Source organism: Chrysemys picta, chromosome 8 (genome assembly GCF_011386835.1).
Source record: "Chrysemys picta bellii isolate R12L10 chromosome 8, ASM1138683v2, whole genome shotgun sequence".
Classification (NCBI taxonomy): domain Eukaryota; kingdom Metazoa; phylum Chordata; order Testudines; family Emydidae; genus Chrysemys; species Chrysemys picta.
Window position 1 is genome coordinate 68867360 of NC_088798.1, and position 21609 is coordinate 68888968.

Below are 21609 nucleotides of genomic sequence, written 5' to 3' on the forward strand. Positions count from 1 at the left end.
CAGACACTTTAGTAGCAATCAAATCTTTAGGGCGTAACCCTAGCTACTCTCCCTTCCTTCCCTCACCTAGTATTACACAGTTACAAAACTTGGGTTTCCCCCCTTCTTCTGCAGCATCAAGTCCTGGGTTTTCAAACTGGTGAGGACTAGATATGCCAGTTGGTCTCCTCTGCTGTGGCCGTTCCGGTACTCTCCAGTCCTGCCTCAGGGGACAGAATTCCATTGGAAAGATTTGGCCTACTCAGAGTAGAGAGTAGGACCTAAGTGCGAAAGCTTCATTCAAGTCCTGGAGGCAACCAGAATTCAACTGGTTTCCTCCCTCCATCGGTGGAGAATTTCTCTGCTTTTCATTCTCTCATATCAGAAACGGAAATAGATATAAGAACAAAGTTTAAAAATGATTTTATTTCCTCTTATTACAAACACAGATGGACTCATTTATGAGAATGAAATAAAGTTATTTTTTTCTGCATACAGTGATCCCACATATCATTTAAAAGCAAAATCAGAGCTGTCTCATCCCCTATACCCCAAACAGGATTTTATTCTGAGGGTCTAAAAATAATGGTAAGAATAGCCTTGCTGCATCCATTTTACGAACTTTCCAGGATGTGCTGCACAGTCCATGCCCTGCTGGGTCACCTTTGCTGGCTTGAGTCAGGCCCTCTGAGTGCTGAGGTCTGTCTGGGGGGTCAACTGCAGGACTGAGTCTATGGATTTAGGACTGGATTTGAAGCTTTAGGAAGTGCATGGGAGCTCAGCGTGTGAAGAGCCTGCTGTACCAGGCTCATGATTTAATTACTGTCTTTCCAACATAGAAAGTCCCAAATCTGGTCACTGTTGGGGATGGTGCTAGGCTGTCATGGGATGAGTCTGCAAGAGGCAGTGCTAGAAAAGGGGGCAGCACTACTTTAGACAAGGCACAGGCATTTTCACTATTTTGTGGCCTGCTCCTTGGTCAGCAAGGGATACACAAACGGAGTCCCTGATGCTCCCAGCTGGCTCTAGTCCATGGGGACCAAGACCTCTGCAGCTTTCATTTGAATACATGCTTCCCACAGTTGTTGCAAAATCCTACAGAAATCTCATTTTGTTTAAGAGAGCATGAATAATCAAATTCTTCGGAGTGCAGAGATTTGGTCCAAGAGGACATGCTGGTGGTCTGTAAGGCTGGGGAGATCAGATTGTGAGGGACAGAATCCATTTATTTTAGGCCAAAATTAAGATTTGGATTTGTTTAAAAGTGTTTTGCAAACTGTAATAGAAATATTTCAGTGAAATTAAAACAACACGTCAAGTAAAACAGTTCTTAGGGTGATTTAAATATTCCCCTGCAGTGACTGAAACACAGACATCAGAACTGCGCTGGAAATGGGAGCCAGAAAGTGACACTGACATGAAAGTGAACAGCGGGATTCAAAACAGTGATGAGGGTTATATAAGAACCTGAGTAGATTTGCTTTCACCATCTAAGGTGAGTGAAGGGAAAAACAGAGCATCAGGATGAAAAAGATGATTAAAAGAAGTTCACTTTAATAATCTGAGGTATCAGTAACCCAGGAAAGGTGTGTTCTTAAGCAAGATGATGCTATTTTTATCTTGGCTGTCCCTTCAAATAGAAACAAACTACTCAAGATCGAGGTGCCCAAATTAATGTGTTGAACTCGGCAATTTAACCTGCACAATCAACCCTTAAGGACTCTAGATTGTCTTGCAGTGTTCTTGCTGTCTGCTCTAACACCACCGCTTTTCACAATGAGATTTGCAGTCAAAGTGTGGAAGCCATTCAGATGAGCTTAAGAGAAAGTTTAATGGTTAAGATACTTAAATATCACCAGAATTTAGTACAATCCTTAGAAACACACACATCTTTCATCACAGGTTTCATCACACTTGCCAAGGGCTGGATCCCTTCAATGATCTGTGGTATCAGAATGCTGGTAAAGGAAGGTTAATATAATTGCAAAGTAAATGCTTTTAACCAGATGTTCCTCATGGACTGTTACAGCATCCACCCTCAGCTGGTACGTCTGCAGACCCCATTGTAAGCACTGGTGCAAAATACATGAGTACAAGAACTGGAACAAGGTGTCTGCACCCCTTCCCCTCTCAGAAGGTAAACATTGGCAGCTACTGTCCTGAAAGTCAGCACCATTAGCCCTAAATGTAGAGTGCCATCAGCTGGGAAGTTTGAATGTGCTCTCCCAAGCACCCACAAAAAGCCACAGCAAACTTGCAAAATCCCACACTGTAAAAGTAACCCCTGCCTCACCCCCTGCTCTGTCTCCTGTCATATCCCATTAGTTAGTGTGCCTGTAGGCTACCACCTTGGTTCTCCTGCCAGAGTTCACACAGCCAGTGGGTACAAGGTCTAACGGCTAGTGTAAACCACATCTTACAGTCACCAACATTCCAGGTACTCTTATTTGTAAAACAATCGACTCCCACTGCCTGCAGGAATTACTTTGGAGCACTGGAAAAATGGTCACTGTGTAGCAGAAGAGAGTGGTTCCTTGCTATGGAGGTATTCACCTCCGCTGGTAGTTCTGTTTTTTGTAGCTGGTGCCCAATGCCTCACCCATTTTATTGGGGCATTTCTCTGCCCTGCTGCCCAGTTCTCATTCAGCTGTCTGGCCTGTAACTTGCAATGCAGCTTGGGCTACTCAAAGGCATTGGCCCCCAGCTCTAAGGAGCCCATGCTCCATTACAAACTAGGGCACACACAAGTGAAAGGGACCCCATGAGATTGGAGAACCACTAACATAAAATGAACATCCCATAACAGGAAGTACAAGAGATAGCTCAGCTGACTGATTTCTTCTTGCTAGATTTGCCTAACTTGGATCAGGGCCAAGCTGCTCAGACATGACATTTAAAAAATAAAAATCCCATATTGCCTAAAATACATCGTAGTGACTCTAAACACACACAGGAGCTGGCAGGGACACTGCCTCCATAGCACAGTTGCCAACTTTCACATGGTAAATAAGCACCCCAACTTTCACAACAAGCCAAAAATCAAGCTAATCCCATTTCAAAACAAGGCCAAAACAAGCCAAAACCCTAAGAACCCCTATACTCTATGTGACTAGATCCCCTGGCGTGCAGTCTGGGCCTGTGGTGGGCCTGCTGTGCACCCCTGACTCTCTCCCCTCTTGCCCCTGCTTGCCAGGAGCCGATCAAAAGAAAAAAAAAAAAGAAGCAACAAGCAACAAGCTACAAACCAAAAACTAGCCAATAAGCAACTCACAAGCCAATTAAGTCAAAAACAAGCCCAATTTCTGCCTTTTTTTCATGGGTTTGGCATGTCTGCTCCATAGTGATTGGGCCTGGGAGCCCCATACAGTTCTGTTCTAGACAAGCCCCATGTTGTAGCAGCAGCCAGGTGACAGACAGGACCTTTTTATGGGGAGCTAGGGCCACTTGTGTCTGATCTCATGATTCATACTGTGACGTTGTGCAGTCTATATGGTTTTATAAAAACTTGATAATAAGTCAATATAATGTAACTGAGATAGTTTTAGAGAAAATACGGTAATAAGTGAATGTAAGTAACTGGGCTATGCCTCACGCAAAAGGTCTCTTGTAAGGTATCATTACAAAGCTTATAATCTACTGAGTGTGATCATCTGATTTGTATCACTCTTGTATCTAAAACTAGAAATATAAAATGTAACTCTGAGGGCCTATTGTAATTGTGTAAAGTGTGGACCATTAATGATGGTTTGGAATCTTGATGACTCCCATTGTCTGCAGATGGCTGTATTTACCTGTGAGTCTTCCTGTATATGTGTGTGCTGGCAAGTGAGTAATGAAGTCTTGCAGTGACATGTGATCATGTCACCTGAACTGGAATCCATCTTTAACCTGGTGCTTTTCCAGTGAGGGGGGGTGGAAACCCAGAGAGACAAAGAGTTCCCGCCTTATGCAAAAGATATATAAAGGGGGGGAAGAGAACAGAGAGGGAGAAGCCATCATGAAGAATCCCCTAGCTACCACCTGAGCTGCAACAAGAGCTGTACCAGGGGAAAGAATTGTGCCCAGGCCTGGAAGGTGTCCAGTCTGAGAAAAACTTACTGAAACATCTCTGAGGGTGAGATTATCCGTATTTAGTTTGATTAGGCATAGATTTGCGCATTTTATTTTATTTTGCTTGGTGACTTACTTTGTTCTGTCTGTTACTACTTTGAACCACTTAAATCCTACTGTCTGTATTTAATAAAATCACTTTTTATTTAGTAATTTACTCAGAGTATGTATTAATACCTGGGGGAGCAAACAACTGTGCATATCTCTCTATCAGTGTTATAGAGGGCGAACAATTTATGAGTTTGCCCTGCATAAGCTTTATACAGGGTAAAACAGATTTATTTGGGTTTAGACCCCATTGGGAGTTGGGCATCTGAGTGCTAAAAGACAAGCGCACTACTGCGAGCTGTTTTCAGGTAACTTGCAGCTTTGGGACAGGAGATTCAGACCCTGGGTCTGTGTCTGGAGCCAGACGGGAGTGTCTGGCTCAGCAAGACAGGGTGCTGGAGTCCTGAGCTGGCAGGGAAAACAGAAGCAGGGGTAGTCTTTGCACATCGGGTGGCAGCTCCCAAAGGGGTTTCTGTGATCCAACCCGTCACACATACCATGACAGATGATGTGGCAGTCACTCTCTGGCAAGTCAAAGGTGCACCACAAGGTGCAGGTGAGGCAGTGTGCTGCTCTTTAAAAAGACACTGTGAACCAACATGCTGTGCTCATACAGGGCACAAAGGAAGGTTCATTGTTATAACATTTTGTGTATTTTTCCCCAAATCTCTCTTTTAAGGAAGCGTCTGGTGTTTGTTTCCACAGATATTAAATTGCACATAGCTTGGCTTTCTCCAGGGACCAAATGATCCAAGGATAATGCTGGCTTCTGCGCTAGGAAGGAGACTCAGCATGCTAAGGGGACAAAGCTTTTCTCAATCATGAGAGTGTTTTAAAAATGCTATTCATTTCCCACAAGGAGCTAGCATGGAATCAAATGGCAGGAATTCCCTTCTATTGGTGAGAAGAGTGCGTGTGCCTGGAGAGCGAGGAGCTGCCTAGTGTGACCAGAAATGGAGGGTGCTGCGTGGAATGGGATTCCAGGGCAATACATTCAGACTGAGCAGCCAGAGGAAGTTTGTAGTGGTGACAACTATTAGACTGGAATAATCCCCACCACGTCCTGTGCGCTGCAGGAAGTTAGACTGGGGGAATCTTAAAATCTAGCCCAAATCCAGTCCCTAGTCTTCCTCCATGAGGGCAGCAGCTCTGCAAGCAGTAGAGCTGGTTTGGCTCTGTGGGGGAGGATTCCAGGGGTGTGCAGCGTGTGCCTGCTCTGGACAGTGCAGAGCTCAGCTTTGCAGTGGTTCCTGCATGGAGCCATTCTTCTTGCCTGCAAGGGGAACCATAGAGGCCAGGCCAGCTGTTCCTTTCTCCCATCCTGGTACCTGGCACTAAGTACAGAGCAGAGTGTCAGCAGAATGGTTCACTGCGCACAGTTCCAGACAAAAGCTGCAGCCCTACCTCTGCACAGGTACAGGACATGTCAGTTCTAGGGCACCCTATGTCTCGCTGCCCCCTCCACAGTTAAACTTGCCTATTCTTCTCCTGCCCTGTTTGCTAATATGCTTGAGTGTAAATAAATAAATACTGCAACTCTGGACATCTACCAGAGCCTCCCTCCACAAGATCCCTAGCTTTCCATAAACAGCAGCTAATCAAACCTCAGAACCCCCTCCTCTGTGAGGTAGGGCAGGGGTTAGCCCCAATTTATAAATGGGGACACTGAAATACAGGTCAAGGAAGTTATTCCAGATCATACAGCAGGTAAGGCCCTGTCCTCCTGGCCCCAGCCCTGCTTGCTGACCAGCAGGCCATACTGCCACTCCCAGACATCACCACCCGTCTGCCCAGCTTCCTTCTCCTGCCTGCCCGGTCCCTGCAGGATGTCCGTTCACTCGCTGTCATTACCAGGATGATGTCAAACACTGCCCAGGGCCATCATGGGATGTATCAGACAGGGGAAGAGGCTGGGCAGGGTGCACCAGCAAGGCTGGGAAGGCAACGGGCAGGGCAGCGTCACAGGGTTCTGGTAAAACGTTCCACTTGAGGAGGAGTATCAGTGTTGGAATTACGCCCGGGCTGAGCCCTCTGCAGTTCTAGGAGTCCTGGAAAGGTCAGACTAACTGCAAGTGATAGGGCCTAGTGCTGGAGCTGGGTATCCCCAGCTGTTTACCTAGTAATAGTGATAGTGGTGAAAGCTGCATTTGTGTCACCAAACATCTCTGCCTCCTTGCTGAGGCTCACGGACTGCAGCTGTGAGGCTTCTGGGAGCTACTGCAGTGATTCCACGATTGCTCTCATGCGGTGGGCTGTCTCGGGGACGGTGGGAGCAGCGCTATAGAAGGGGTTGGTCTGATTCCCTTGCTGTTGTCGAAGGTACCAGGGTATGGAGGAGCTTTTGATATGCAGAATCCTGGTGTCCATCACTTCACAGTCTATCTGCATCATCACCTCGTAGTCCTGCCCATTTATCACATTCTCTGAAAAAGGAAAGGGCAGCATTAGCACCTCAGCAGCATCTCCTTTCTGTTATGTTGGCCTGAAGTTTGGGAAAACTCTTTGAAACCAGGATATAAAGATACTTTCTAAGGCCTTTGGACCCAAAGAGTTTTCATAAACCATGTGCATGCAGCCACCTCTGGGGCATGTAAGGCCCAGGGAGTCTTAAATCCAGGCTTGAAGAACAGACACCTCCATGCTACCCTCCAGCAGCAGCTAGAACCAGCTCGTGCTCCACTACCTACAACCTGCTGTGGACACAGACTATGGGAGATGGGAAATTTGGGCATTCCTGTGTGGCCTTTTGGGTTGGCCCATTGTAGAGAGAGGTGCCTGGGCCCAGGGTCCATCTCTAAGGTTTGGGCAGTGGCTATAGCTGGATATGTGCTACACATGCTCATTTGCCTTTGGGGACAATAGCACTACTTGAAAAATGTTTTAGCATAAAACTCAGGGACAGGACAAGTCACCATTTCAGCTGGGAATACAATCCTCTGCCCTGCACCAACCCTCACAGTCAATCACCCTGCCAGGCCCTGAACCCACGGCACTTCCATTGCCTAGAGAGCCTGTATGTTCGCAGAGAGGGGCTAGGCTCTGAGCTGGCTGGGGAATGCAATCAGTGGGGTGCTTACTGTCCAGGGTTTAAAGATGTGTGTGTGTGGAGGAGAAGGACATCTGAGTCATTAAAAATAAAGCCAGTGTCTCTGGGGATCTCTTAGGTTTTTGCCTTTGGAGCTAGGACTCTAAAGTAGTCAGCTGAGTTTGCTTTCTGTGCCTCAAGATGGAAGATTGTGCAATGGAAAATGTAGGGTTACCATATTTCAACAATCAAAAAAGAGGACGGGAGGAGCCCCACCCTAGCCCCGCCCCTGTCCTAGCCCCGCCCCCGTCCTGTCCTAGCCCCGCCCCTGCCCCTTCCACTCCCCCCCACTCCCTGCCCCCTCAGAACCCCCAACCCTCCCCCCCACTCCTTGTCCCCTGACTGCCCCCCAGGACTCCACCCCCTCCCTAAGCCTCCCTGCCTCTTGTCCCCTGACAGCCCCCCCCCCCCCCAGAACTCCTGACCCATCTAAACCCCTCTGCTCCCTGTCCCCTGACTGCCCCCTCCTGGGACCCCTGCTCCTAACTGCCCTCCAGAACCCCACCCCCTATCTAAGACTCCCTGTTCCTTGTCCCCTAACTGCCCCCTCCTAAGACCCCCCCCAACTGTCCCCCAGGACCCTACCTCCTACCTGTACCCTGACTGCCCAAAACCTTATCCACCCTCCCCCAGAAAGCCCGCCCCGAACTCCCGACCCCCCCCCGCTCCTTGTCCCCTGACTGCCCCCTCCTGGGACCCGTGCTCCTAACTGCCCTCCAGAACCCCACCCCCTACCTAAGCCTCCCTGTTTCTTGTCCCCTAACTGCCCCCTCCTGAGACCCCCCCACCTGTACCCTGACTGCCCAAAACCTTACACCCCCAACCCCCAGACAGCCCCCCCCAGAACTCCCAAACACCCCCCCGCTCCTTGTCCCCTAACTGCCCCCTCCTGAGACCCCCCCCACCTGTACCCTGACTACCCAAAACCTTACACCCCCAACCCCCAGACAGCCCCCCCCGAACTCCCTGACCCATCCAACCCTCCCCCCTGCTCCCTGTCTCTTGATTACCCCCTCCCCCAGAACCTCCCTGCCGCTTCTCTGACCCCCAGCCCCCTTACTGTGCTGCAGAGCCGCGTGCTCGACAGCGGGGGAGGGCAGCAGGGTCGGAACTCCAGGCGAACGGACAGCGATCTGTGAGTGCAGGGAGGGAGAGGAGGGGGGGTGTCAAGTTTCAGGAGGGAGGAGGGGGAAGTGCAAGCAGGGCTCTGGCTTTGGCTGTTGGAGCACCGGCTGCTTTGTAAGCCGCGCGCACGCTCTGCATGGGGGCGGGGGAGGAGGGGAAGTCCGGACATTGACAAATTCCCCCCGGACGCTATTTTTAACCCGAAAAAGCCGGACATGTCCGGGGGAATCCGGACGAATGGTAACCCTAGAAAATGTATGGATTAGAGGCATGAAATACATGTTACCAATTTTACTGCTTTCCTGAATTAACTTTGATTCTAGCTGATGGCTCACAATCAGGGCTGCATCCCGTGTGCCACATGCCACCTGCAGCAGTCATTATATCAAATATGTCTGGTGCAGTAATGAAAAAACAGGAGACAACCTAGTCTAAGGGGCTGACCAGTGTGAAGAAAATGGAAATGCTTGATTTCCCTTGCCCTCTGGGTGTGCCGCCCTGTGAGCAGAGCCAGGGGCTAACTGTGACTGCCAGGCTGCTGGGAACTCAGGGTGCTGCTTCGAACACTGGATAATTGGCTAATACTCCTGTGAATGGACTCTTCGCTTGGGGGGCTGCAGGAGCTGGCTGGGGGGTGTGGGAGGTGAAAGGTCTGCAAGGCCTGAAGCAGGAGTGTCCCCCGTTGGGACTTCTCTCCTGCTCATTTGGCAGCTTTAACCTCTTGCCTTCTTCACCCCCACGCCCACCGCCAGCTTGGAATGTCCTTGGCAGTACTGCCGGTCTGTCCCTCTCTTTCCTGCACTCCTGAAACTCATGGGTAGGGGAGCTCCAGCACCAGCGGGGGTGTGGTTGTGGTCTATTCAGTCGCCACTCTTCCTGTACACCTCAACCAGGAGCATGCTGATAACAGGACTGACTGAGGGAGAGGGCTGGATGGCACTCCCATAGCCATGCAAATCTCCAGGGTACCTTTGGAGAGAACCTGACAGCTGTGGCAGTAGTGCATGAGGTGACAGATGGCTTCAGGCTCATAGGAAGAAAAGTGCGTCAGGGTTGTTCCATTGTCTCATATACCAACTGATAGAGAAACTCACCCTCTGCCCTCGGCCTGCACTCCTGATATGGCGCGTCCCTCCACCTCTACCCTCACTCCCTTTACTGGAGCTTGACTTAGCCCTTGGGGCAGCAAACACATCAGCAGCTCCCGCTGGGGAAACTGGGCACTCTGTGGAACTAGCAGCAGGAAGCAGCTGGAAGACAGGCTGTTGGCCAAGGTAATGCTGGCAATGGTCTGGAAGAAACTGGCTTTGGGGAGGGAGTCACACAAGGAATGGAAGGCAATCTGCCTGGGCACAGACTGCATATGGGGTTAGAAGGAGCCTAGGGAGGTGGGAGGAGCCTCTCCCTGTAGTGGGGACAGAGCAGAGGGAATAGCATGGTTCCCTTTGATGTGGAGAACTCCTCATCCTTTGTGCTCTTGTGGTTAAGGCAGGGAGGACCCAGATTGATCAAGAAAATGGAGCCCCCAGCCATGCTGGGCAGGGAAACTACTTGCATTGTAAGGTCTTGGGGCAGGGAACATCTCTTTGGTCTGACTGTGCAGAGCCCAGCACAGTGGGGCCTGATCTAGGATTAGGGCCCCAGGCACTACTGCAATACAGATGCTAATAACAAAAGGAAGCAAACTGTATGAACAAGGGGATTACACCCGTATGTGTTTGCCGGGGGGGAGGGAGGGAGGAAGAGGCTTTCAGTGTCTGGAATCATAGAACCATGGGGTTAGAAGGGACCGCAAGGGTCATCTAATCTAAACTCCTGCCAAGATGCACATAGAAGTCAGGATTCCTGAAAAAGCCACCCCCCTGAGCAACCTAAATGACAGTAACCTAAGCACCGGTATGAACAGTGCTGTGTCGGTGGGAGAGCTTCTTTGCCAACATAGCTACTGTTTCAAATGGCAGTGGATTTATTATGCTGATGGGAGAGCTCTCTCTCACTGGCATAGGGTGTCTTCACCAGATGCGCTACAGCCACTGTAGCACTTTTAGTGTAGACTAACCCTTAGAGTCTGAAAGGAAGGTTTAAAATCACAATCAAACAGGCTGGTACAAATGCTGGAAGCCACTGCTAAGGCTAATGCCAGTACAGCTGAACCAACAATACTGCGGGTGGGAATTATTTGATGAAATGTCCTACTGCAGATTGTAGCCATGATCATGGCCTACACTTGCAGCTGAAAAAGTTCAAAGCTGGCTTAGCTCCCCCACTCCTGATGCCATGTACATTCATAGATTTCAAGGCCAGAAGGGACCATTATGATCTTCCAGTCTGAGCTCCTGCATAACACAGGCCAGAGAGCCTCACGCAGTGACTTCTGCATCCAGCTCTGCTTGAGTCAGAGCAGATCTTTCAGAAGGAAACCCCCCAGTCTTGATCTACAGATGCCAAGTGATGGAGAATCCATCGGGGTCTCTGCACTGTGCATTGCTAATCCTTGGCGCCATCCAGTCTCCCTTCTCTGTAGTAGCCTAACGTGCTTAACCCAATCCTTCTTCTCCAAGTCCCAGTCAGCTCAGCCATGTACCACTGAGCCCTGTGCCCAGAAACCCTCTATTGCCTCATGCAGTGAGGTGGACAGCCTGGCAGGCTGGCCAAGAATCGGCTGGGATTGAAAGCCCCAGGTCTCAATATTGTTCCCATTCCTATTAATCTGCTGGAATGTTTGCACTTTCCAGTCTGCATTAAACTTAGCTGCTTTTCACTGACATAATGTTTAGAAACACAGAGGGGCTAAGTTGCTTCTAATGTTTACTGCCCTGAGTTATCTGTGACTGATAGTTTTGCAGGGTTATGTAAGTGAAACAGGTCTGTTTAAAGGAATTTGTATTTATAAATAGATTTACTGCTCCTTTTTACACTTCATAACATACAGCCCTGTGTGCTATGCCACCTCAGGACAAAACTCTAGAACCTGTTGTGTTTTTAAAAAAATCTGTACTTTGTTTTTATGCTGAAAACCCGTACTTTGTTTTTTATGCCACTTTAGCTTGCATCTAATTAGTTGTTAGCATTGCTTAACCAAAGGGCTTTTGACAACCATTATTCAGAACAATTCAGGACATACACCTCTACCCCGATATAACACGACCCGATATAACACAAATTCTGATATAACGTGGTAAAGCGGTGCTCCGGGGGGGAGGGGCTGCGCATTCCGGCGGATCAAAGCAAGTTCGATATAACGCGGTTTCACCTATAACGCGGTAAGATTTTTTGGCTCCCAAGAACAGCATTATATCAAGGTAGAAGTGTATAATTTGGAAGCAACAGAGGGGGAGAAAGACCTGGGTGTATTGGTTGATCACAGGATGACTATGAGCCACCAATGTGATGCAGCTGTGAAAAAGGTTAATGCAATCCTTGGATGCATCAGGCGAGGTATTTCCAGTAGAGACAGGAAAATGTTATTAACATTGTACAAGGCACTGGTGAAAACTCATCTGGAATACTGTGTGCAGTTCTGGTCTCCCATGTTTAAGAAAGATAAATTCAAACTGGAATGGGTACAGGGAAGAACTACTTGCATGATCAGAGGAATGGAAAATTGTTTAGCCTAAGCTAATGAAGGCTGAAGGCAGATATGATTGCTCTCTATAACTACATCAGAGAGATTAAAAACCCTCTGGGAGGGAGAGGAGTTATTTAAGTTAAGCGCCAATCTTGGCACAAGAACAAATGGATATAAACGGGCCTTCAACAAGTTTAGGCTTGAAATTAACAAAGGCATAGCATGCAAGTCACAGGAGGTGATACTACTCGACACTGGTTAGGCCTCAGCTGGAGTACTGTGTCCAATTTTGGTCAACGCTGTATAGAACGGATGTAGAGAAACTGGAAAGGATCCAGAAGTGAGCGACAAAGATGATTAAAGGGATGGAATGCAAGTCATATGAGCAAAGGCTGAAGGAACTGGCTATGTTTAGTTTGGAAAAGAGGAGATTAAGGGGGGACACAACAGCAGCCTTCAAATACTTGAAAGGCAGCCATAAAAAAGATAGAGAAAAGTTGTTTTCTCTTGACACAGAGGGCAGGACAAGAGTCAATGGGTTCAAACTACAGCACAGCAGATTTAGATTAAATCTCAGGAAAAAAGTCCTAACTGTAAGAGCAGCAGGACAATGGAACAGATTGCCTAGGGAAGTCATGGAAGCTCCTTCACTGGAGGTTTTCAAAGAGAGGCTGGATAGCCATTTGTCTTGGATGGTTTAGCCACAACGAATCCTACATCTTGGCAAGGGGTTAGACTGTTGTGACTGACCCTTGTGGTTCCTTCTAACCCTATGATTCTATGATTCTAACATCTATTCATGTTTCTCCTGAAGCCTGTAGAGTTGAACTCTGAAGTTGCAGGAGGGTTGGTGTGGCCCTGTGGAGGCAAAACAGCAAGGACAAGGGGAAACAACCCCTTTTTCTCCTTCATGACACTGTCTCCACAGAGCAGTACTGACAGACCAGGAATTTCTGAAGGCACGACCAAACTCCATGTAGCAAGCTTGCAGATCTCTAAAGTCTTTCTGCATACAAACTTAACCATATAGATTAAGCTAAATGGAAATAAACCATGCGTAAACCAAGATAAGCACATCTACAAACAAAGTGGCACCACAGCTACTAAATTATTTAAAAAACACACCATAGTTAAACTAATGCAAGTGTGTGCAGACAAGGCCTCATAAGGCCACACCATGACAAGTTACCATGAAAGCTGCCATTCCTCTGGTTAAATGGGCTGAGTCACTCAGATAAAGAGCACTAGGCAATTGGTAAGAGGACAGAATAGGACTCAGGAATGCTGGTCGTATGCTTGGCGAGGAGAGCCTCCTTCGATGACTTTGGCCTCCTTGTAGACAGACTCACTAAAGACCTGTCTGTAGAAATTGTATCTGGGAGGAAGGGAACTCAGGAGAACACACCTACTGCTCACAGAACTCCTGCGTCGGGCCATAACAACAACAACATGAGAGAAGCCAGGAGAAGGAACATCAGTTGCCGCTACAATCCAGCAGCAGCATTCAGGATCCAGAAGCTGTACCAGTTAAACTGTCCTGAGGCTATGAGTGAGATCCTCGATGGGCCCTCATCTTACTGAGCAATCTCATCAGAGAGACTATTCTCGAACTTCAAGGGTGTGTTCGACTGCATAGCTCAGAACGACATGCAGCTTCCAGGGTGCCTTCATACACTACCCTGGATGACTGGACCTGGAACAAGACTTTACATCATGAGAAGTAATGACCAGACTTACTAAGACCAAAAACACAGCCCCAGGAAAAGATGGCATTCTCTATAACTTCCTGAAAAAATGAGATCCTGGCTGCCTGGTATTAACTGCCATCTTCAACAAATGCAAACAATTCTGCCATACCCCCAGCTCCTGGAAGAAATCTATGATGGTGCTCGTCTACAAGAAAGGCGAGCGAAATGACCCCAGCAAATGGAGACCCATCTCTCTCTGTTCCACTATATACAAACTGTATGCTCATTCAGACCCTGTTTACAATCAGAAACAAGCTCCGCACAACCAGGACACACCAACTCAAAGCGGCACCAGCCCCTGCCAGAACAACGGATGCAAAACCTGCAGACATATCTCCAAATACCCCCAAGCACAAACCTTTCAAGATCCATAGTTCCTACACATGCTTGTCACAATATGTGGTGTATTTCATCCCGTGCAACAAATGCCCCAATAACAACTATGTTGGTGAACTATGTGAACAAGTATGTGGGTGAACCAACTCACAAACAGGGAAGAATTAGTAGGGGAAGCAAAAGTGGATGGGAACCTGGGAGGCAGTGACCATGAGCTGATCGAGGTCAGGATCCTGACACAAGGAAGAAAGCAGAGCAGCAGAATACGGACCCTGGACTTCAGAAAAGCAGACATTGACTCCCTCAGGGAACGGATGGGCAGGATCCCCTGGGAGAATAACATGAGGGGGAAAGGAGCCCAGGAGAGCTGGCTGTATTTTAAAGAATCCTTATTGAGGTTGCAGGAACAAACCATCCCGATGTGTACAAAGAATAGTAAATATGGCAGGCGACCAGCGTGGCTTAACAGTAAAATTCTGGCTGATCTTAAACACAAAAAAGAAGCTTACAAGAAATGGAAGATTGGACAAATGACCAGGGAGGAGTTAAAAATATTGCTCAGGCATGCAGCAGTGAAATCAGAAGGCCAAATCACACTTGGAGTTGCAGCTAGCAAGAGATGTTAAGAGTAACAAGAAGGGTTTCTTCAGGTATGTTAGCAACAAGAAGAAAGTCAAGGAAAGTGTGGGCCCCTTACTGAATGGGGGAGACAACCTAGTGACAGAGGATGTGGAAAAAGCTAATGTACTCAATGCTTTTTTTGCCTCTGTCTTCACAAACAAGGTCAGCTCCCAGACTGCTGCACTGGGCAGTACAGTATGGGGAGAAGGTGACCAGCCCTCTGTGGAGAAAGAGGTGGTTCGGGACTATTTAGAAAAGCTGGATGAGCACATATCCATGGGGCCGGATGTGCTGCATCTGAGGGTGCTAAAGGAGTTGGCGGATGTGATTGTAGAGCCATTGGTCATTATCTTTGAAAACTCATGGCGATCGGGGGAGGTCCCGGATGACTGGAAAAAGACTAATGTAGTGCCCATCTCTGAAAAAGGGAAGAAGGAGGATCTGGGGAACTACAGGCCAGTCAGCCTCACCTCAGTCCCTGGAAAAATCATGGAGCAGGTCCTTAAGAAATCAATTCTGAAGCACTTAGAGGAGCGGAAAGTGATCAGGAACAGTCAGCATGGATTCACCAAGGGCAAGTCATGCCTAACTAACCTAATTGCCTTCTATGACGAGATAACTGGTTCTGTGGATGAGGGGAAAGCAGCGGACGTGTTATTCCTTGACTTTAGCAAAGCTTTTGATACCGTGTTCCACAGTATTCTTGCCAGCAAGTTAAAGAAGTATGGGCTGGATGAATGGACTATAAGGTGGATGGACTATACCTGAAGAAAGCTGGCTAGATCATCGGGCTCAATGGACAGTGATCAATGGCTCCATGTCTAGTTGGCAGCCAGTATCAAGCGGCGTGCCCCAAGGGTCAGTCCTGGGACCGGTTTTGTTCAATATGTTCATTAATGATCTGGAGGATGGCGCTGACTGCATACTCAGAAAGTTTGCAGCTGACACTAAACTGGGAGGAGTGGTAGATACGCTGGAGGGTAGGTATAGGATACAGAGGGACCTAGACAAATTAGAGGATTGGGCCAAAAGAAATCTGATGAGGTTCAGCAAGGATAAGTGCAGAATCCTGCACTTAGGATGGAAGAATCCCATGCACTGCTACAGACTAGGGACCGAATGGCTAGGCAGCAGTTCTGCAGAAAAGGACCTAGGGGTTACAGTGGACAAGACGCTGGATATGAGTCAACAGTGTGCCCTTGCTGCCACACTGATTGTCAGCAGATCGAGGGACATGATCATTCCCCTCTATTCGGCATTGGTGAGGCCTCATATGGAGTACTGTGTCCAGTTTTGGGCCCCACACTACAAGAAGGATGTGGAAAAATTGAAAAGAGTCAAGCGGAGGGCAACAAAAATGACTTATGAGGAGAGGCTGAGGGAACTGGGATTGTTTAGTCTGCAGAAGATAAGAATGAGGGGGGATTTGATAGCTGCTTTCTACTACCTGAAAGGGGGTTCCAAAGAGGATGGATCTAGACTGTTCTCAGTGGTAGCAGATGACAGAACAAGGAGTAATGGTCTCAAGTTGTAGTGCGGGGAGGTTTAAGATAGATATTAGGAAAAACTTTTTCACTAGGAGGGTGGTGAAGCACTGGAATGAGTTACCTAGGGAGGTGGTGGAATCTCCTTCCTTAGAGGTTTTTAAGGTCAGGCTTGACAAAACCCTGGCTGGGATGATTTAGTTGGGGATTGGTCCTGCTTTGAGCAAGGGGTTGGACTAGATGACCTCCTTCCAACCCTGATATTCTATGATTCTATGAAACCATACAATCACTATGATCTCGAATGAACTCACACAGAATAGTGTAGACACTCTATTACCCATGGGCGAACGCCTTTCACAGAACAATCACTCCATATTTGACCTCAGTCCTTATCCTCAAATGAAAAAGGCACTGGTTTTATGGCTCATTACAACAATTTGTAACCTATTGACTCTCCTTTGACCTAAGACTGCAGTGGGGTTAATTGCCAACTTTTCTCTAAGTGGTGTTCGGCAATATGCGTTAACCCCTTATGCTTGACAAGCTGTCCCATATTGTATTTAGCTGTGATGCTCTGGTTACCTTTTCCAGTCTGAAGAAAAGCTCTGTGTAGCTCAAAAGCTTGTCTCTTCTACCAACAGAAATTGGTCCAATAAAAGATATTACCTTCCCCACCTTGTCTCTTACATACTAATCTAGCAGAGTGAGGCCTAACACAATCCAATGGCTGGAAGTGGAAGCTAGACAAATTCAGACTAGAAATAAAGATGTACATTTTTAACAGTCAGGGGAATTAACCACTGGAACCATTTACCATGGGTCATGGTGGATTCTCCATCAAGGCAATTTTTAAATCAAGATTGGATGTTTGTCTAAAAGAGCTACTCTATTTCAAACAGGAATTAATTCAAGGAAGTTAAGAAGCCAACAAGTTAAAGCAGTATGGCTTGGATGAATGGACTACGAAGTGGATAGAAAGCTGGTTAGATCATCACGCTCAATGGGTAGTGATCAATGGCTCGATGTCTAGTTGGCATCCAGTATTAAGCAGAGTGCCCCAGGGAGCTGTCCTGGGGCCAGTTTTGTTCAACAGCTTCATTAATAATCTGGATGATGGGATGGATTGCACCTTCAGCAAGTTTGCAGATGCCACTAAATTGGGGGGAGAGGTAGATACGCTAGAGGGTAGGGATAGGGTCCAGAGTGACCTAGACAAATTGGAGAATTGGGTCAAAAGAAACCTAATGAGGTTCAACAAGGACAAGTACAGAGTCCTGCACTTAGGACGCAAGAATCCCATGCACTGCTACGGGCTGGGGACTGACTGGCTAAGCGGCAGTTCTGCAGAAAAGGGCCTCAGGTTTACAGTGGATGAAAAGCTGGATATGAGTCAACAGTGTGCCCTTGTTGCCAAGAAGGTTAATGGCATATTGGGCTGCATTAGTAGGAGCGTTGCCAGTAGATCGAGGGAAGTGATTATTCCCTTCTATTCGGCACTGGTGAGTCCACATCTGGAGTACTGCGTCCAGTTTTGGGCCCCCCACTACAGAAAGGATGTGGACAAATTGGAGAGAGTCCTGTGGAGGGCAACAAAAATGATTAGGGGGCTGGAGCACATGACTTATGAGGAGAGGCTGAGGGAACTGGGATTATTTAGGCCGCAGAAGAGAAGAATGAGAGGGGAGTTGATAGCTGCTTTCAACTACCTGAAAGGGGCTCCAAAGAGGATGGATCTAGACTGTTCTCAGTGGTAGCAGATGACAGAACAAGGAGCAATGGTCTCAAGTGGCAGTGGGAGAGGTCTAGGTTGGATATTAATTAGGAAAAACTATTTCCCTAGGAGGGTGGTGAAGCACTGAAATGTGTTGCCTAGTAGGGTGACCAGACAGCAAATGTGAAAAATCGTGAAGGTGGTGGGGGGTAATAGGAGCTTATATAAGAAAAAGACCCAAAAATTGGGACTGTCCCTATAAAATCGGGACATCTGGTCATCCTATTGCCTAGGGAGGTGGTGGAATCTGAATCCTTAGAGGTTTTTAAGGCCCAGTTTGACAAAGCCCTGGCTGGGATGTTTTAGTTGGGGTTGGTCCTGTTTTGAGCAGGGGGTTGTACTAGATGACCTACTGAGGTCTTTTCCAACCCTAATCTTCTATGAATCTATCATTTCGTGCTATGTCTGTGTTATACAGGCCACACTAGATGATCACATCACACAATACTCCTGACTTTACAATCTATGAAACCCACAGTGGGGCTTATATTCCCAGACTGGACTGGAATTTGGAGCAATGCAAGCTCCACTAAAGGTGAGGGCTCTGGCTTCTCACAGCTTAGGCGTCTGTCTGTCAAACCAGTACAGTTCTCCCCAAATGTAGCTCACTTGCAGCCCTTTGCTGTTTAAATTTCTGCAAATATTCTCATTCATACTATGCTCAGTAGTCTGGACAATGTTTCCATCAGAAGAGCTGCTATGCATTACCAAATAAGTTTTAAACATAGCAGTGGTACTGTAATAGCTATGGAGACAAAAAACACACTCATCCCAAGAACATATCAGTGGTTCTAAAATGTTTACAAATGGGACAGATTTGCCTTCTATGCTGTATTGCTTGAGGCAATAGAGAAAGTATTATTTGCTTTTTGAGCCAAATCACAGGTAATTATACTCGGGTTCCCTAAATCCTCCAGCACACAACAGAAACAGGTATCTTCACTCCCTCTCATAGTCCAAAGTTTAGGTTCGCTCTGCCCTGTAAAGCCACTGCTGCACTACTGCCTCAAGGGAGCTGCAGGGCAATGGTGCAGCAAGAGTTCCTGGAAGATAAAGAGATCACATATTTAAATGGGAGGGTCATGGTGACACGAATACTTTGACAAGGTGAAGGTCAGGGTAAAGTGGGACCCTCAGTGGGCCCATTTTAATATTAAAGTATCACCTTTAGGGACCTGATGCTGCTCTAGAGGGCTATCTCTTAGATCTCAGACTGGGGTCGGGGTGCTGGGGCAGATTGAGCATGAGGCAGGAATAGTGCTAGGGGCACTGTCCCCTAGAGTCCTGGCGGAGTGGGGCCAGGCAGGCATGGGGACCCTCTTCCCCCCAAATTAGGGGAGAAAGCACCCAACTAACACTCCTGGAAGGGGGACAGAGGCTGGAACAGAAGTGGGGAGGTGGGTGGGCTCTGGCAAAGGCCCATGATGCTCCAAAGAGGGCAATTCCAGAAGGGTAGAGAGAAATGCAGGAACAGAAGCAAATGAAGCTTGGGCAGCTGCTTTCCAGCAGCAATGAAACCATCCGCAGGTCTCCCTACAATACTCCCAGCTCTCCCTGCACCAGTGGTTCTCAACCTTTCCGGGCTCATGAGCTATTTGTAACCCTTTATGGCATGTCACAAACCAATAAATAGCTTTAGTGCAAAGAACACCTGGCTTCCTAAACATTTCTTATCCACAATATATAATACACACATTAACATAACAAGTACTCTGTGCATACCACAGCAGCAACACCTGCAGCTCCTGTCTTGTGAGGCTGGCTGGGCTTGGCTTCCCACTCTGGGTGTTGCAACTTCAAGGCTCCCTGTGCTGTGCAGGTTTGGCCTGGTCCCCCAATGGAGGGCCATCTGGGCCAAATGTGTGTGAGTGGCCTTGCAACCTGGCAAATGGGGTCACAGTGCCATATACTCAGATTAGGCCTGGCTGGCCCCTAGCTATGACACAGGGGTGGCTGGGTGAAACCTGAGCAGTGCTGCAACCCCACGCACCAGGTGCTTGGAGAGAGGAGCCCAGCCCAGCCAGCCCTGCAGGACTGGAGGTCAGCAGGAGCCAGTGCTGTGGGTTGAGTATCAGGGGGTAGCCGTGTTAGTCTGTATCTACAAAAACAACAAGGAGTCTGGTGGCACCTTAAAGACTAACAGATTTATTTGGGCATAAGCTTTCGTGAGTAAAAACCTCACTTCTTCGGTTGCATCCGAAGAAGTGAGGTTTTTACTCACGAAAGCTTATGCCCAAATAAATCTGTTAGTCTTTAAGGTGCCACCAGACTCCTTGTTGTTGCTGTGGGTTGAGTGCAGGCAGGGTCAGTAGAGCGCTTGCTTCTGATGCTGAGCATGGGAGGTTGTTTGAAGGCCAGAAGGGGGGGGTTCAGGAAAGATTTCTTTCAGGATGGGCTCCCCATAGACCGGGGCACACCAACTCAAAGTGGCACCAGACCCTACTAGAACAACAGATGCAAAACCTGCAGATATATCTGCACTGCTACCATGATCAACACCTCACAACACATCTGTTAAGATCTGTGGGTCCAACACATGCCTATCACAGCATGTGCTGTACCTCATCCCATGCACTAAATGTCCCAATAACAACTATGTGGGAGAAACCAGACAGTCACTAGGCTCTCGATGAACTCACACAAGAAAATGAAAAAAGACAAAAATGCCACATCACCTGTGGATGAACACTTGTCACAAAGTGATCATTGTGTCTGCCCTCTCAGTTCTCATCCTCAAAGGAAAACTGCACAACATTTTCAAAAGACGAGACTAGGAGCTTAAATTCATAACTCTGGTGGAAGCTAAAAATCATGGACTGAACAGAGACACTGGATTTATGGCTTATTACAACAGTCTGTAACCCACTAGCCCCACTTTTTGTCCTATGACTGCAGGGGCATTAATGGGCCACTTTATTTTGAATGGTCCCTTAGAATATGGGCTAACTACTTATGCTACATTATATGTTTGATCTTGTATTTAGCTGTGACACTCTTAGTACCTTTCCCAGACCTGAAGCAGAGCTCTGTGTAGCTTGAAAGCTTGTCTCTCTCACCAACAGAAGTTGTTCCAATAAAATATATTACCTCACCACCTTGTCTCTCTAATATTCTGGGACCAACATGGCTACAACAACACTAAAAGCTGAGTACTGTTTCTGTAACATATGGGTGGTTTGGAATAATGATGGGGTGGGGAGATATAAAGTTTTACTGGTGCTTGTTTGAAGAACTAGTACAAGCCATACCAAAGGCACCACACCATCATATATACCCCTGAAGTACTGTATATTACATGCATATAACATTTGTTTAATGCAGTGTACGTTTACAAAGTCAAAAGCTCAACACTTAGGAAACGTCAGAATTAAGGTTGCCCGGGCCTTATGTTACAGTCTTTAATTACATGCTCACATACTATTTCCCCCCCCACAGTCCCTGCCTCATTCACTGCCATTAATTTCCTAGGGTTTTGACAATATTAATAAAGGAAAAAACAAATTCTACCATATGCAACTGTAATGCCCCCACTGGACATTGGCAGCAGTGTTTCAATACCAAACGTTCAGCATGTCAGCAAAGTCCAGTAGAGCTAAAGGACTAAGTACAGTAATTGGTAGCAGCAGCAGACACTTATCCTCTATGTACCAGCTACTAAAGGATGCATAACACATTGCAAAAATGGATTGCACATATGTGAATCAATCAATCAATCTCTCGCTCTCTCTCAC

The 21609-nt window shown here is 47.5% G+C and overlaps 1 protein-coding gene across 17 annotated transcripts in view; it reads right to left on the minus strand.

Annotated features, from left to right (window-relative positions):
• Window positions 1-21609, minus strand: part of ATF6 (activating transcription factor 6) — a 357879-nt gene that overhangs the window by 24975 nt on the left and 311295 nt on the right. For 12 of the 17 annotated variants that reach the window (XM_065555757.1, XM_065555760.1, XM_065555761.1 and 9 more), the window contains one exon: window positions 380-6560. The exons of 3 other annotated variants lie outside the window; for them this stretch is intronic. In XM_065555757.1, coding sequence (XP_065411829.1) covers window positions 6352-6560 — 209 coding nt within the window. In that variant the 3' untranslated portion in view covers window positions 380-6351. Of the gene's footprint in view, window positions 1-379; window positions 6561-8282; window positions 8356-21609 lie in introns of those variants that run through there. 2 more of the 17 variants (XR_010590059.1, XM_065555758.1) reach the window with 1 other exon arrangement.